Genomic DNA, 16,214 nt, shown 5'->3' on the forward strand with positions numbered 1-16,214 from the left:
GTCACTAAGCTCATTTTGCAATAAAACTCTTCATTTGTGTATTTATCTTTTTATTTGTTTATTTATTTATTTATTTATTTATTCATTCATTTACTTATTCATTCATTCATTCATTCATTCATTTATCTCTCTCTCTCTCTCTCTCTCTCTCTCTCTCTCTATTTATCTATCTATCTTTTTATTTTAGGTAGAAGGAAGTTTGTTTTGCTGAGCTGGTTATGTTGGTGTCCAACTGTTCAGGCTCTGCAGATACAGTACATGAAATGCAGTCTTCATCTATTCATTTTTGTATTACTTCTTTCGCCACAGAAAAAAAAATCTATAACTCTAAAGTTCATGCTTCAATTCTAAAGAGGCTTTCACACCAATGCTGAAAGCGAACACTAAGAGGAATTAAATACAAGTGTAGATATAGAAACAGCATCTGTATCTGACTGGAATTTAAAAAAAAAGTCTGGACTTGCAGTCTACTGTAACGGTAGTGTAAACATCGGAAATGTAAACATAACATTTCCCATGAACTAAACATAGCTAGCGAGGGTGCATAGTAATTTTCTTGCCCGTCCTTAAGAGAACAGCCTCGGTGTATAATGAAGTGACATCTGTATGTCATGTATGAAGTTCGCATGTTTACGTTTACGACATTTTACTTGTTATTGTTTTAGGGTGAAACAGAAAATGAACGCAACGAAACGAACACTCAAACGCTGATGTGCATGAATGACGTACGTGTTTACATATTGCACCGTTGCGCCGGCCATATCGGGGTCTGGACAACTCAATACGAAGATCGGCATACAGGCCAGTGAAATGACCAAACAACCCAGGCAGAATTTTATCATTCCGCGAAACTTGAGCTTGAAGAACAGTACGATAATAGCGCCCACTAGCGTTCCGACGCAGCTAGACGGAATGACGATCACACCTGTCAGAGAGAAAACAAACACAGTAAAGCGTCACCTAAGTCTTAGTGTATATTACTTGATCTGTCGTTTGTTTCGTCCTTTCATTTTTCCATCTGAGAAGATGGCTGGATAGCCCTGACTCAGCTACACTAACTGGTCTTCCATGGGGTCCAGATGGATGTGAGGTGGGACCACTCCACCGGTTTATGGACCCTGCTCTTTACGGTGAATGAATGAAGCGGGATCTTTTACGTGCATGAGTTGTGACTCTCCCACACACGTTGCCTTTATTATTTTTATGTCCTATTCGAGATAGAGAGTATTTTGCTTCTTACTAGAGGGGACGGTATGATTACATACAAAATTGAATGCTTAAACAGATAAATAATATGTTAAACGTTTCTCCTTTTTTCAAATTAAGGTCGGCATCAAACACAGAAAATATTGGTGCTCTTTATGTTGCTGTACTTGCTATATACATCAAGAAATATTTCCAAAGGTATTATCAAAATCATAACATATATTTTTTATCTTTTTCTTTGATTTTCTTTGCAGCAACTTCAATCTCAAATATGTTGAAGTTGACTAAGATAGGAAAAAATATAAAGGTAATCGTAAATGATTATAATCATCAAAGTTGTTATCAATAATGAAATTATTATAAATGTCATAATCATAACCGCGTTATGACATTCAACAACACCAACTATAATTAGCAGTAATATTAAGAATGATGATGACAGCGAATGGGCAACAGGCATGGCGGCAGCCACATCGATTAAAGTGGGATCGCGACGTATAATAGCTGCACCTGCTTCAAAGGCCGCCGCGCTCGACGAGATGCCGAACTGCGACTCGAAGAACTTCGGCCCGAAGGCTGCCAGGCAGCTGATGATGAACCACTCGCAGGCAGCCGAACAGTTCAGCAGCATGAACGGCGCGTTGGTGACCAAGATCCGCGTGGCCCGCGGTATGTCTCGGGTCGTGCCGGCCAGATCGTCCGCACGAGCCTCGAAATTTGATCCCTTTTGGCACTGATCCCTATCAAGGTGCCCGTCTATATTTTTGGCATCTGTGTTGCAGTTCAATAAAATAAATAAACAAACAAACAAAAAATAGATGAAAACACAATTTTAAAAAAAACCCACCCAAGCAAACAAAATTAAAATGAATAGATAAGGACGTATTTTCCACAAATGCATATCTATACAGGCTGTACATAATCATATCTGTATATTTTTATTCACATACATAAATGGGGATTATTTAACTTTGCTATACCCGGAAGAGTTCAGTTTGCCAGATCTTAAGAGTAAATTAACTCCAATTATTGAAATCAATTAATTCTTGAGTTGTATTTGCTGCAACTGACTGACATGTTGCTCTTCCAAGTTGTATTTGTTGCTACTGGCTGACAAATTGCCCTTCATCGACGTAAGGTAAATCATCAATAAGTTGCAAAAAAAAAAGCTGAACGCAAGAATTCATTAATGTGAATAGATACGCAGTATAATACCGCCGCAGCTGTAATGATTAGAATCATCACTGGCTGATGGGTGAAAGCTCGGTAGTCTGGTGGATATGACACCTGTCTAGTAATTAGGAAATCGTTGGTTCGGGTTCAACCCAAGTACGTTTATATAACGATCATTTGTTTTTCTAAACCATAATTACAGCTAAAACAATGTTGTATACATTGTATTTTTTCCCTTGAACTTGTATCAATAAGATATGCTCATGGAAATAAAATCTCATTCGAAAGTTGAAACTTTAAAAAAAAAAACCAAGTTGAATAATGAATGCTGAGTTACGTCGATGAAGGGCAATATCATTTGTCAATCACTTGCAATTACTCAGATCACACGCTTGCGGGAAAAAAAAAAAAAGTGGTTTACCTGGAAGGTACTTGGGGAAGCCCAGGAGCGGAATGGCGACGATAAGAGCCAAGGAAGCACTGGTGAGAAAGCCGATCCACCACGCCCCTACCCACAGGGGACTGTCTGGGGTGAGGCCGAGACTTTGGAGGGTGGGTAACCATGGCAACCAGGATAGGAAATGGTATAGGCATTAGAGACAAGATAACGACGATTTTTTGTTGTTGTTGGGATGACTGTTTAAGGATGGTGACATGCTGTAGAATTGGTCTAATTTGATAAGTCACGAAATTATATCTATTGACAGTAAGCAATAATGACATAGCAAGACAGTATAGATAATGCCATCAAAGAAATAACGAATGATCTTTAACAATTCTGAACATCATATCACTTATAGTTTATGTACATAGTGACATAAACTTGCAGCTGGCACTAATATAAAACATACATTGAAAAGTTACAGAATTTACTTGATGATTGAAGAAGACCCAAAGGCCGTAAACTTCTTGTGGGGTAAGAAGGTGGAACATTATTTTCTGTTCTACCACAGCTTACTTTCCATATAGATGACACCATAATTCATAACAATGAATATCTATAATCATAATTACCTTTCTGGATTGACGCCAGGATCCACGTATATGGAGAGAAAATACGCACCCAGGAGATATCCTAGAGCCGGACCGATTATAGAACACGTCTGTATGATACCTACGTGTACATAAAATGGGTAAATATAATATTATTATGATGTTAATTGTCATTCAAATGTCTATCAAACTGATCCTGGCCATGGAAAACAAACCGGTGCAATACAGACAAGATACACGAAGATCCGCGTACGGGGAAAATGTTCATCAAATCGCCAATAAAATACTAGAAAGATCATAGATATAGATTATCGATGATAGATATATAGATTTTTACTATTACTTTCACTTAGGTTTGCAAGAACTCTCATTCGGCATGAAATAAACACAGATAAGCCTACCACTTTGGAACACAGGTATAACGACTAACCGACGTATGACTGGTCATTTAGGCTTGGTTTCTATTATGTATTTATGCTATTTTATGTGTCTTGTAGAAAGAAAATAGAATAGCTACAATTTAATCGCCATTTGTTCGTAAACTATACGTTTTGTTTTTATTTTCAGGGTGGACCTCACTTTGGATATGGTGACATTTCAAGTTTCCGTCGTTTCATAGTCTGTGGATGTCTGTGGAGAATTTTGAAATAGATGAAATATTGTTGCATCGATTGATACAGTCTGGCCACAGAGGTATAAGTTCCCCCTCCCCCCCCCCCCCCCCCCCCTCCCCCCCCCCCCTTTCTTACCAAGATAGATGGAAGACTCGCTGGGAGCAACGCTCTCATCTAAATACGTCACGCCCAGTGTGTAGATGGGCGCCGCCCCGATGCCGTGAAGACACTGGGCGAGTACGAAGACCCAGTAGTACGAGTCGGACGAGGTACTATCGGCGCTACAAGTATCCGTGTAGTTGCTCTCCAAATCACACACATCGGGAATCAACGTCTGGGAATAGTTTGCACAAGAGGAATATTTTAAATTCTTCTGTATTTTAATTAAGCACCAGTCTATACAGTAGAAGCAGATTTGATGCGGAGTCGGTTTATTGTTGAATTCTTTTCTTTTTTATTCGTGTGACATGTGAGTCACTTGTCTTAGTTGCATAAATGGATGAATATTGTGTCGCAAAATGCAATAAAGATGATAAAGGAAAAATAGATTGAATTCTCATAATATATTTGCAAAATATTAATGTGACCATGTTTATCTTCCCTTCTTCTTGTTTTCCTTATTTTTCTTTGTTTTTTCTTTTCTTCTTCTTCTTCTTCTTTCTTCTTCTTCTTTTTCTTTCTTCTTCTTCATCTTCTTTCTTCTTCTTCTTCTTCTTTCTTCTTCTTCTTCTTTCTTCTTCTTCTTCTTCTTCTTCTTCTTCTCCTTTTTCTTCTTCCTCTTCTTCATCTTCTTCATCATCTTCTTCTTCTCCCCTCTGAGGCAAATAGACACTCTATAAGCATTAAGGTACATTCTGTACCAAGTAGAACTCGACTAAAAAACCGAACAGATCACTACCCCATTATTGGACCTTGCGAAATGCAACTAATAAGTGATAGATATTATTATCCGTATACTGTTATACTATCATTATCCTATACTATAGAATGCTATTATGATAATAGTCCGTAAAGCGCACTGAGATATTTTACAAGTGTGAAATGCGTCACATAAAAACTAGCAATTCTCCCAAAGCAACATAAGCTTCTTTGGGGTTGCCATAAATACGGCGACTTACTGAGGGCTGATAGAGGCCGGCGATAAACTGCGGCAGAGCGAAGGTGAGGGAGCCGAGAGCGAAGATGAGCGCACCGTTGCCGAGCCACAGAGGCTTGTTGCCCCTCTCGCCGAAGTAGGTTACGAAGAGGATGACGACCAGGAGGGCGAGGTCGTAGCAGGAGGCCAGGAAACCGCTTTGCACGCTGGGAAGACCAAAGCGCTGCTCCAGCGTGGTCGTGTCGGTGAAGACAAGCCCGCTGGTCACGTAGCTCTGGATCACCGCCAGTCCGCATAGCCAAAACAGCACCCCTTTCGGATTATTCCAGAACTATTCGGCCACAGCAAAAACGATATAAAGCAGACAAGAGCATGGGGAGAGACAAAAACGATAACTTGTAACCCATTTTGATGTTTAGTTGTGAGGGAATGACATGCTCTCTTTGCCATTTGCATATTCATATTGACCTGACGAACTGTTTCCTGAAAATTTAGAGAAACTTCAAAATGTCATAACTTCCTTATTTTTCACCCGATTTCGAACAAAAATTTACCGTTCAACTCGTAATATTTTACTCTTTCTTGTAAGACTAACCTATTTTTGGTCTGGATTTCCCCTTTAACCAGACAAAGCTAAATGTGCTTGGACCACAATGACTGTTGGTCATATCCCATTTCGGAAAGGGTAAAACTGTAATTTTATTTGTACACCTATAACCTTCCTGGCTCCAACGATAATTTCTATACTCCGAACCCCATTACTTGAGATAAAATCAGAAACAAAACTGCGGCGAAAATTACCCCTATAAATCAGAAATACAACACTTTTGATCAAAATCAAGAGAATGTCTTTTCAATAAGATTTATGAGTTTATAAGTTTATAAGATTTATAAGTTTATGATACAATATACATCAAGTACACTTTCTTCATCGATAGAGAATATATTGGGAGTTCTTGGGTTTGTGTATTATTTTGTAAATAATAATTGCCTAAATTCCCACTTTTACGACACACATGTCTGCCGGGCTGACAATCAAATCTGAAAAAGGCAGTTTCATTCGGAGTTGCGTTTTGCGCATAAGAAAATAGAGGTCATTCGAGATAAACGAAATAGTGAGACACACAGTGTTGCAATGAACAATAATTCCATGAACAGCGCTTGAACTGTCTCTTTACGTTGCAGTGAAAGAACATTCATAATTATCGAATTTAAGCGAAATTGCTACATATTTGATTACATAAGAGGATGATATCTTGCTTCGATGGTTTCAGATTCAGGGTTATTGTTGAACCGTCGCTAACTGCGTACTGGTGCACGAGTGGGGAAGACTTATAAAAAACCCGCCGTTTCGAGACAGTTGTTGTTGTTGTTGTTGTTGTTCATTTTCCATCTGTGAAGATGGCTGGATAGCCCATATTCAGCTACACTTAGCTGGTCTTCCATGGGGTCCAGTGACACGCCAATAATAGTATTAAAGGACTAATCTTACAGCTACGTTGTAGTTTCACAAAATCCGGCAATGTAATCCGATGCTATTGAGAGGCGATTTGAGCACCTTCTCTTAGAAATCCAGCAACCCGTACATTGTCAAACCAGACAAAATCGCGGTACCTCAAGCTGTTGAAGGCATTGGGATTGGAAGATGTAATGATAGAATAGAATTAGTATGAGGGGGAACGGGTAGCTGAGAGATTATCCTGGAGTCATGGGAGGTTGAATATATCTGTTGACGGGATAGACCAGGCTGGGTTTATGCTTCCACTTTTCGGGCCAGAATCAGCGTTTTGAAACGTGATTAGTGTAAAACGCGGTTTGTAAAACAAGGTTGCGTCCTTCCTCATTTTGATATAGACGCCGTTTCAAATCGTCGTTTCAGAACGCACAAAAAAAGGTGTGTTTATGATCGGCGATTCTGACTAAAATGATTCCATTGGAAAGCATGAACGCAAAATCACATAATATATACGCGATTTGATTTGGATCTGAAACATCTTACGAAGCTAAAGAAGTAGATTTATGACTTCGATTAAAGACTTTCTCGTTATGACACGAGTTTGACACTTAACTCATTACATCTTAGAGAGAGAGAGAGTGATCGTCCACACATTGGTTATTGTTGAGCACCCCATTCCAGTGAGCAAAAGGTTAATTTCGACACTCCTTTGAAGCTACATACATATATCCCCTCTTACCATCTATAGTCATGCGCTCCAACCTTGCTCTCCCTTTCTGTCCTTTAATTTCGTTTACATTTGTATTTATTTAGTTATTCATTTATTTACTTCCCTGTTCGTTTATTTATTTATTTATTTATCTATTTATTTATTTATTCATTTACTTACTTACTTATTTATGCAATATCAAAATACTCGATGCCTAGTGCTTTGGAGGGAAGTTAGAGCCGTTGGCTCTGTGAAAGTTTGCTCGTTAGTAAGTGGCCCATGTGAAGCTATTAAAGTCCAAAAATCTCACCTGAAGGCAGGACGGACGGAAGGAAAACCAACCGTACCTCCTCTCCCCTCGCTCCTCCGTGTCGCCATTGGCATCGTCCACCTGATCCTTGGTCGTCGTCGACTTGGACGACGACGTCAAGAGGAGCTTTTCCTGATCGTGCAGGAGAGGCTGGAATTCGTCCGCCAGAGGTTCCCCGTTGGTGTCGTCCGCCATTGCTGTCCCCAACGGACAGATCTCACCTGCAAGATTGAAATGGCGGACACATACACACACACACACACAAAATGCTGATGGTGATTGAGCTCATGCAAATTTCAATGTGCCGCTGTGACGTCACACCGCATTCATGGTTTGGCTGGAATCGATGTACTTTATATTACCAACTGTCATAATCACCACGGTCTAATTTCTATTTCATTATTCTGTTTCCCTTCAGATATGTAGTAACAAAAACATACAAAATTTATGCAGCGAAAGATGAAGACGCAAATAATGTATATGATAAGGGATTGTGAATTCCGTATAATATCAGTCACCAGCCCTAAAGGTTAACACTGCACTTAATTTCATAACATAATTAATATGATAATAGTGACTATGATTGTAAGTAAGAGATAGAATGAGAGAAAAAAAAATGTAGGTGACCTCCATCATAGGCACAATTGAAGCTGGTTTGGGATCCATTAAGGAATGAAAAGAATAATCTCTATAATATTATGACTTTTTTATGGAAACTTATCCTTACATGATTATACTCAAAAGGGAAAGGCAGTCATTTGTATACGATGATAATTTATATGTGTGTGTGTGTGTGTGTGTGTGTGTGTATGTATGCAGGTATTATAATGGTGGGACATACATGTATGGTTTTAGGTGAAATCACTTTTATCAGTAAAGATTTATGCGAGAATGTGTGGTGTGAGCGGAAGTGAGGCAGTGCCGGTGTAAATTCTAAATGAATGATATTATACATTTAAAGTAAGTGGCTGCGTGACTGTGATAGTAAATGGTAGGTGACTTTCACGATTCTAATAAGGGGAAGAGGAACACACTGTACATGCCTCCAGTCATCAAACCACTTCTTTCACAGTCGAGGGGTGAATTGAAACTAATCAAATAAATGTATAGTGTTGCATGAGCAAACATTTCGACACCAGATACTGATTTTTCTTAGATAAGAGAAGCACATTACCATGTGATAAAACAAGACTTCTTGTGTCTTTGTTCGATGGACTTTAGCTCCAATTGCAATTTCATTCGAACCTGTTTAACCAATATTCCTTACGGGAGCCGCGTGAACAGCACATAAAACGTTGATTTCAGAGAGAATTATTCTTTCACGGAGGCAACGGGTTAGGGCTAGACAATACATGAGGGATGGCATAAAGTCAAAAGATCACCGCAACTGAAATATCTGTATATCTGATAAGCATATCAAAATATGATTTATTGTCTGCAAAGGTCTAGGCGCACTTAACTCGACAGAAAGTTCGAAGAAAAAATATTTCATAGAGAATTATTCTTTTATGGAGGCAACGGGATAGGGCTATATAGGCGATATACGCACCATGGCATTGTAAGTCAAAAGATCACCGCAACTGAAATATCTGTATACTGAATAAGCTTATTTATTGTCTAAAGGTCGGAGCGGGCTTAACAAGGCAGAAAGTTCGAAGAGAAATTATTGTTTGGTATCTTGCCATTGTGCAGTAACAGCTTTGACCCCTGCATTGAAAACTGCCGAATCGTATGAAATACACTTACATGTGTACATCAGTTATAGCACTCTGTATACACCGTCACTATTGTATGTGTTGGCAGTACAAATTCCACGTCGTTTAGATGATAGGGGATAACGCTATATACTCTTTTTACCAATCTTCTATATACAAATATGTACATACAACTGTAACGCATAATTGAAGGGGTCGGTGCAATATAGTGCTAACCCACACTTTTGTAAAAATTGAGTTACATGCATTTTCATAATCCTTATCCTTCACTCTAACATCCGTGAAAATATCATATCAGAATTCAACCAATAAGATTGTTAAAATGCATGCATTCATGTTTTATTAATGTACAATGCATGGACTTTCCAAACATTCAACAGCGATTATCTCAAAATGACTATTGTGTGGGTTAGCACTATATTGCACCGACCCCTTCAATTATTTCATTGTTTTATCTTATTGGTATAATGTCCGTCAAGTGGTATTATCTAAGTAGGCCCTATTTTATCATGCAGGAATTTGTGTATGTATTACTGTCCCTGTGTGTATAATTGACCTGCATGAATCGCGTGTACTAATATCCTACGACATCTCTGACATTGAAGTCCTGGTATTTTTTACTAATACTTTACAACATTACACCAGTCGCGGGTCCAAGCGTAAAAACCTGTTTGATGGAACGAAAACATTGCCTACCAAATGAATTTCTATAAGCAGAGTCTGCTACACATGCACTGCAAGTTACAGCTTACCTGTGTAGCTCAGTCATGCTTCGGAAGACCACTCCAAATCAAGGGGTAAACTGGGTACGGGTTGAGGTCTAAGATAATACTGCTCCCAACTGCGGACACGATGAATGCTGAAAGCTGAACACAAACAATCATGACGGGGAATTAATGAATGCAAGAAGTAGGTCATACATTGTAAGCCTAACCAAAGGTCCTTTTAGGAAGCATAACTCCGCAGTTGCATTATTTCAGAACTTTAATACCCCGAAACAGTGAGGGCGTTTGTCGGGGGCGGTCGTATAGCAAGGCAAAGTCCATGGCTAAGAATTCATGGTCACGTGCAAATTGATTTTGGTGCGGTAAGTTCTGTGACAGCTGTTAACAAACTTTACAGAACTTTGAGGGAAAGCTGGAATGAATAAACTGACAAAATGACAAAGGTGCTTACTGACACAATGAACGATGAAAATGATTATTATGATTACTGCTGCTATGATCATCATGATAATAATAATGATAAGAATGATGATGATAATGATAATAATGATAACAATAGTGATAATAATAATAATCATAATCATAATCATAATGATAATAATAATAATAATCATAATCATAATGATAATAATAATAATAATAATAATAATAATAATAATAATAATGATAATAATAATGATAAGAATGATGATGATAATGATAATAATGATAACAATAGTGATAATAATAATAATCATAATCATAATCATAATGATAATAATAATAATAATCATAATCATAATGATAATAATAATAATAATAATAATAATAATAATAATAATGATAATAATAATAATGATAATAACATCAAGACCATTATCATTATCAATTTCAATAACGCCTATATACACTGTTTTGAAAATAATGAAAAGAAGAACAGATGAAAAATAAGTAAACATGGAGAATTGATGTAAAACTTAACTTGTCAATTTGTAAGGTTTCTCGAATAATATTGCAACTGTATATCTATACACTTGTAATTAGGCCCTACTCTCTTTTTTTCTGAACTCTCCGCAAGATCTGTAACATCCAGTACACAAAGCTGAGTAAAGAGTTCGAATCGTTTCCGTTCTTATCATATCATTGTAATTATATACATTTCTCACGTTCGTGTTGCCTAAGCATACACGGAAAATGAATAACTGATAAAAACATTAGCATACACATTATGTATGACATGTTGGATAACGATGAAGATTATCATTTTGCTGAAATTAAGTGAGAGGATAGAAAAAAGAGTCATAAAAGTGTGACGAGACGCTAGAATATAAGAAGAAATGAAAGAGAGAAAAAACGAATAGTAATAATGTGTCCAAATTTACAAGCCCTTTTTTAATCGTTAAGACGACCATATGGGATCGAAACTCCTGTGTTTATTGAAAAAATGGAGTACACGTCTAAATCTAATAGGCAGCATTTCATATTGCTTCCACGGTATTAACATTGCTTCTGTTTATAAAATCCTATAGGAACATCGGTTAATTTAATTGCTTCAGTGATATCGGTGGGTTGCACTGAAGTGAATTTGTGGGAGAAAACTGCACTAGTTTGAGTTAAAGCAATCAGTGGTAATCAAGCCAAAAGTTTGTCAGGCCCACCTTAGATTTAAGTTATTTGCTGTCTGTTTGGTTTATGCTAGTATTAGGTAATCTACACTTGTAAGATAGTTCTTCACTTTCTTACCCTGATCAGATTTAAAACAAAAATGAAAGGTTTGTCCTAAAAATTACTGTTCATAATAATGTTCGGTGGTAACTTTAGTTTGAGAGCTGGTTTAAGTTCAAATTAAGGGCTAAAGTCTGTAGCTGTCTGGGGCGTTTAAAGTCAAGGCGCCCTTATGTAAATCATAAATAGGCCTATCTATTTTCACTGCACTGTTTGTGCATCAATTTCAATTTCAATTTCAATTTCAATCATGACCCCTCTTGCGAATCGCAGCCATATTTAAGGACATTATGATGTAGTAATCACGACGTGCTGCTACAGTCCCATTTACTGGTTCACGGCGTAGCCCCGTGTCGTGTTTTCTCGCAATCTGAGTATTGCAGCCATTGTTGTGGCACACACTGATGGCACTGGTGTATTATTATTGTATAAGACACTGTTGGCTGATTCTTTTGTGTGGTGCATGCCTGAATCCCCGTCATCCATACAGTAAATGCTGGTTATTTGCCTCAAAAGAAAAAGCGTTTCCTAGATCCACACAATAATCATATCTAAAGGGTCAATACATTGTTAACACTGCAGCTACACATATAGGTCTACTCGTATGGTAACTCAATACTGCGCATCATAGGGTTCATCAGTAATTCGGCATCTGTATCATCTTATACTCATGTAAAGACCTTACCCTCATAAGACTTAAAAAAATGTGATAGTGGTTCATGAACCCCGTAACTCACAATACACTATTATAACTGATGGTCAGAAAATAGTAAATGAGGACGAACAATTCTATACCTGCAACTCGTGCTGAAAAGAGAGTTCAGTTACGTAACATCAGGGTGAAACTCAGTACTTTCAAGTCTACGTTTGGACCAAGGAGTTTGGTTGGACAAGCCATGGGGAGTTCCACGGGCAACCATTGGCCCTCTCAGGGGGGTGAGACACCACCTCCCTGGTCCTGCTATGGTCTCCTAACATCAATCCCTTACCCCTCAGGATTGTATTTGTACGTTCACCCACCATGCATGTATACATGTGTATTTGTACATCACACAGACGACCGGAAGTCTCGACAGGACTACAGTGTACTTACAGTGTACATTGTACTACATGTATATACAACTTTTAGTACGTACTTCCGTGTCCTGATGATGATGACGATGATGACGATGATGATAATGAAGAAGATGATGATGATAATGACGATGATGATGATGATGATGATGAAGATGATGATGATGATGATGATGAAAATGATGATGATGATGATGATGATGACGATGATGACGATGATGACGATGATGATAATGAAGATGATGATGATGATAATGATGATGATGATGATGATGAAGATGATGATGATGATGATGATGATGAAAATGATGATGGTGATGGTGGTGGTGGTGAGAGAAAGAATCACACATTTAGATAAACAGACAGACAGGCGGTCAGACAAACAGACAGACATGCATCTACAGTAATATTGCCGGGTGCTGTGTCACAAAATGTATAATGTTCACTGTGTGAAAGGCTCTACAAGACTTTACAAAATACCATACTAGACAATGTCATGTACATCATGTACCGTTAAATTGGTATGAATTTAAGCAATGCTTGGCTGAAAGGGACGCTTTTCTTCAGTCGAACAGCTGAAGAACTGTGCACATCCAAGATAAAACAGCTGAGATGAAGCTATAAAAAAGGAGGTATATAAATATCTTCAAATTCAGACTTAATATCTCTTTGTAACTGTATACGAAGAGCGCACAATATAGAGGGCCGGGTAAAGAGAAAAGAAACTGAATCATTTGATCGTACAAGCAAGCAACCATGCACTCCTGAAAACTAGAAAATGATGATACAGGTGTGTAAAAGCGCCTTGCCTATATGCAGGGACGCAAAAGTAAAGCCGCAAATTGGGAAACTCTACCTAAGAATCTGTTACGATGATGGCAATCAGTGATAGTCCGTGGTTTTATCCTCTGCACCACAACAGCTCTTCAACTATACAGCCTTCTGCAGCTTACAGCTCGATCGTGAGTCCGATTCCAGTAGACACAGGTGCAGCTATTGATACCCGGCTGGTCCTTATTTAAACAATCCAACGCTGGTACAGCGCTTTATTATTGTTACGTCCACAGAACTACCATGTACAATGTACGTCTCTCCCAAGACGCCGGGTAACTGTAAGTGTTTCACAAGATCTCCCCCGTAACACCTGCGAACGCTGTGATCTCGTTGTTCCGAGACAAGATCTGAAATGTCCTTTCGTGTCCTCAGGTAAAGCCTTTTTTTACCAAAGCATAGAACTGTAGGTGGTTTATAGCATTATAACCTAACAGTTCACAGTACAAAGCGAAATTATTGTGTCGTGGCGTAGTCTTGCGTATCGAGTGCTGTCTGAAATGAAAGGCTTATACAAGGTAAAGCGTGTATCTATTGATACCACCAGACAGGGAGGTGAGAGCTCCTTACCCTGAACGCCAAGCTCAGGAAAAGCAGGTAGTCGGATGGATAGGCAGCGTACAAAAGGCCCGTCTGCACTCCGTACGAGATCCCATTACGTAATGCTCCCCGCTGATCTCGGCTGAGTAGAACGTTCGTAATTATGTCTTTGAAGCTCCTTGATAAAAACAGTGGAAAAGCGGCTCTCAGTCTGTATTTCACGTCACTTCATTTTAGTAATATTGTTGTCTATTACTATATTTCATAGAAAGCGACCGACGAAAATGGGTCTGCCTTGTTGTTTACATTCAAAATTCATGGAAAGCAATATTCACGTAATCCCCATCAATCAGTACTGGTAGGCCTTTAGTGTAAATTTGGTCAAACAATGGGACTACAACACACTTAGCTCTATGCAGGATATAACGGTGGCATTATGACTGATTACGATGAGACGAAAACGTATGGCGTTTCTGTTCACAGAGGGGGTAAAATGCAACAAAAAACTACCCTACTAATATGACGTGGCAACATTTACACATTTACTATATCCTCACCACGAATAACAAAGTATTATGTGAACCTTAACTGCCATGCATGATGTGTAATTGTAAGCCTTGTTCAAGCTTTTTGTTCAAGTGTTTTTTGTGATATCAGAGAATATAGTCAAGAGAATTAAGGAGATTTCAATATAAAAGTAATTCGCCATAAAGAGAAGAGGGACTTTTACGTATATCAATGTAGCAGAATAATTATTCGCGACCGTGCATACCATTACTTTACAAGGTTCTCTATTGACCTTTCTATAAATTTCCCTGAATATTCGTTTCGGACATGAAATCAGTTTGATCAAAGTGTTTGACATTGCCTATTGGTTACATAATGACAAAGATAACAACAGTAGTAGTAGTAGTAGTAGTAGTAGTAGTAGTAGTAGTAGTAGTAGCAGTAGCAGTAGCAGTAGTAGTATAGTAGTATTAATGATAGTAATAGTATTAATAATAGTAATAATAATAATAATAATAATAATATAAAAATAATAAAAAGATGACAACAATAGTGCAAATGTCATTATCATCTTCATCATCATCATCATCATCATCATCATCACAATCATCAGTATAGAAATAGATGACAAAATTATGATTACTTGTAATGTGGCGGTATTCATTGTGAATGCATTCTCACTGCGCAGAGAAAGGCAGACAGAAAATATGGAGAAATATATGAGAAAAGAGATGAAGAAAACATTGACGAAAATGACTGGCTAAAACATTGCCATAACTTATAGCAGGCCTGTGATTTACCGATGACTTTTAGTAGGACGTGTGTTATGCTTTCTAGATTACAAACCAAAGTATACCATGACATGAATGATGTCATTTTCGCGTGTGTGTGTGTGTGTGTGTGTGTGTGTGTGCGAGCGCGCGCGCGTGTGTGCGTGTGTGTGTGTGTATGGAAACCAATGAGAGCGTTGAGGTGATGACATCATCCCCTCCCACAATTCTTGTGTGTAGCTTGTTGCAGGCTGCCAAAATCACGATTCAGTGAAATCCTGTAAAACTCTAAAATTCCATGAATTCATTTGCATAATGTCCTATTTTTTCATAAAGGTACGACCATTCTGTTTGTCTAATTGTGATTCTTGTTATAAATCAATGTTATGAACAAGGAACGGACTTGCCCTTTCACGCAAACATGTTAATGAAGACGTGTTCGATGTCATCTAATTTTATTACATATATATATATATATATATATATATATATAATTATTATAATTGGCAGCAAAATATATAAATATATAATTATTATATATATGTATATTTGCTCCAACTCCCTAGTATTGCCCTCCTGATGTAAGTTGATTAGATACGGTGATTTTGTGTACTGTTAATACATAGGCAGGGTCACAAACTTGCATCTCCGGGCAACGTGGCAGGTAGATATTTATTATTCATGTTGAAACAGATGTACCCCTCCTCATGTGCAATTACTGAGGTGGCAATCCAGTTCATTGTACAGGCCGTATGTCCACTTCAGACAACATCGAACATATTCAATTTCGA

At 38.0% G+C, this 16,214-nt stretch overlaps 1 protein-coding gene across 1 annotated transcript in view; it reads right to left on the reverse strand.

Annotated features, from left to right (window-relative positions):
* The window catches only part of LOC139709865 (solute carrier organic anion transporter family member 4A1-like), a 12,872-nt gene extending 5,117 nt beyond the window's left edge, over positions 1-7,755 (reverse strand). Inside the window, exons 1-7 of the mRNA XM_071621824.1 lie at positions 7,558-7,755; positions 5,105-5,413; positions 4,122-4,320; positions 3,394-3,493; positions 2,801-2,922; positions 1,717-1,977; positions 730-925 (exon numbers count right to left, since the gene is read on the reverse strand). Coding sequence (XP_071477925.1) covers positions 730-925; positions 1,717-1,977; positions 2,801-2,922; positions 3,394-3,493; positions 4,122-4,320; positions 5,105-5,413; positions 7,558-7,752 — 1,382 coding nt within the window. The 5' untranslated portion in view covers positions 7,753-7,755. The remainder of the gene's footprint in view (positions 1-729; positions 926-1,716; positions 1,978-2,800; positions 2,923-3,393; positions 3,494-4,121; positions 4,321-5,104; positions 5,414-7,557) is intronic.
* Positions 7,756-16,214: the final 8,459 nt, after the last annotated feature.

Source organism: Diadema antillarum, unplaced genomic scaffold (genome assembly GCF_040938485.1).
Source record: "Diadema antillarum isolate AM-2024a unplaced genomic scaffold, OU_Dant_1.0 seq00001476_RagTag, whole genome shotgun sequence".
In the NCBI taxonomy this organism is placed as follows: domain Eukaryota; kingdom Metazoa; phylum Echinodermata; class Echinoidea; order Diadematoida; family Diadematidae; genus Diadema; species Diadema antillarum.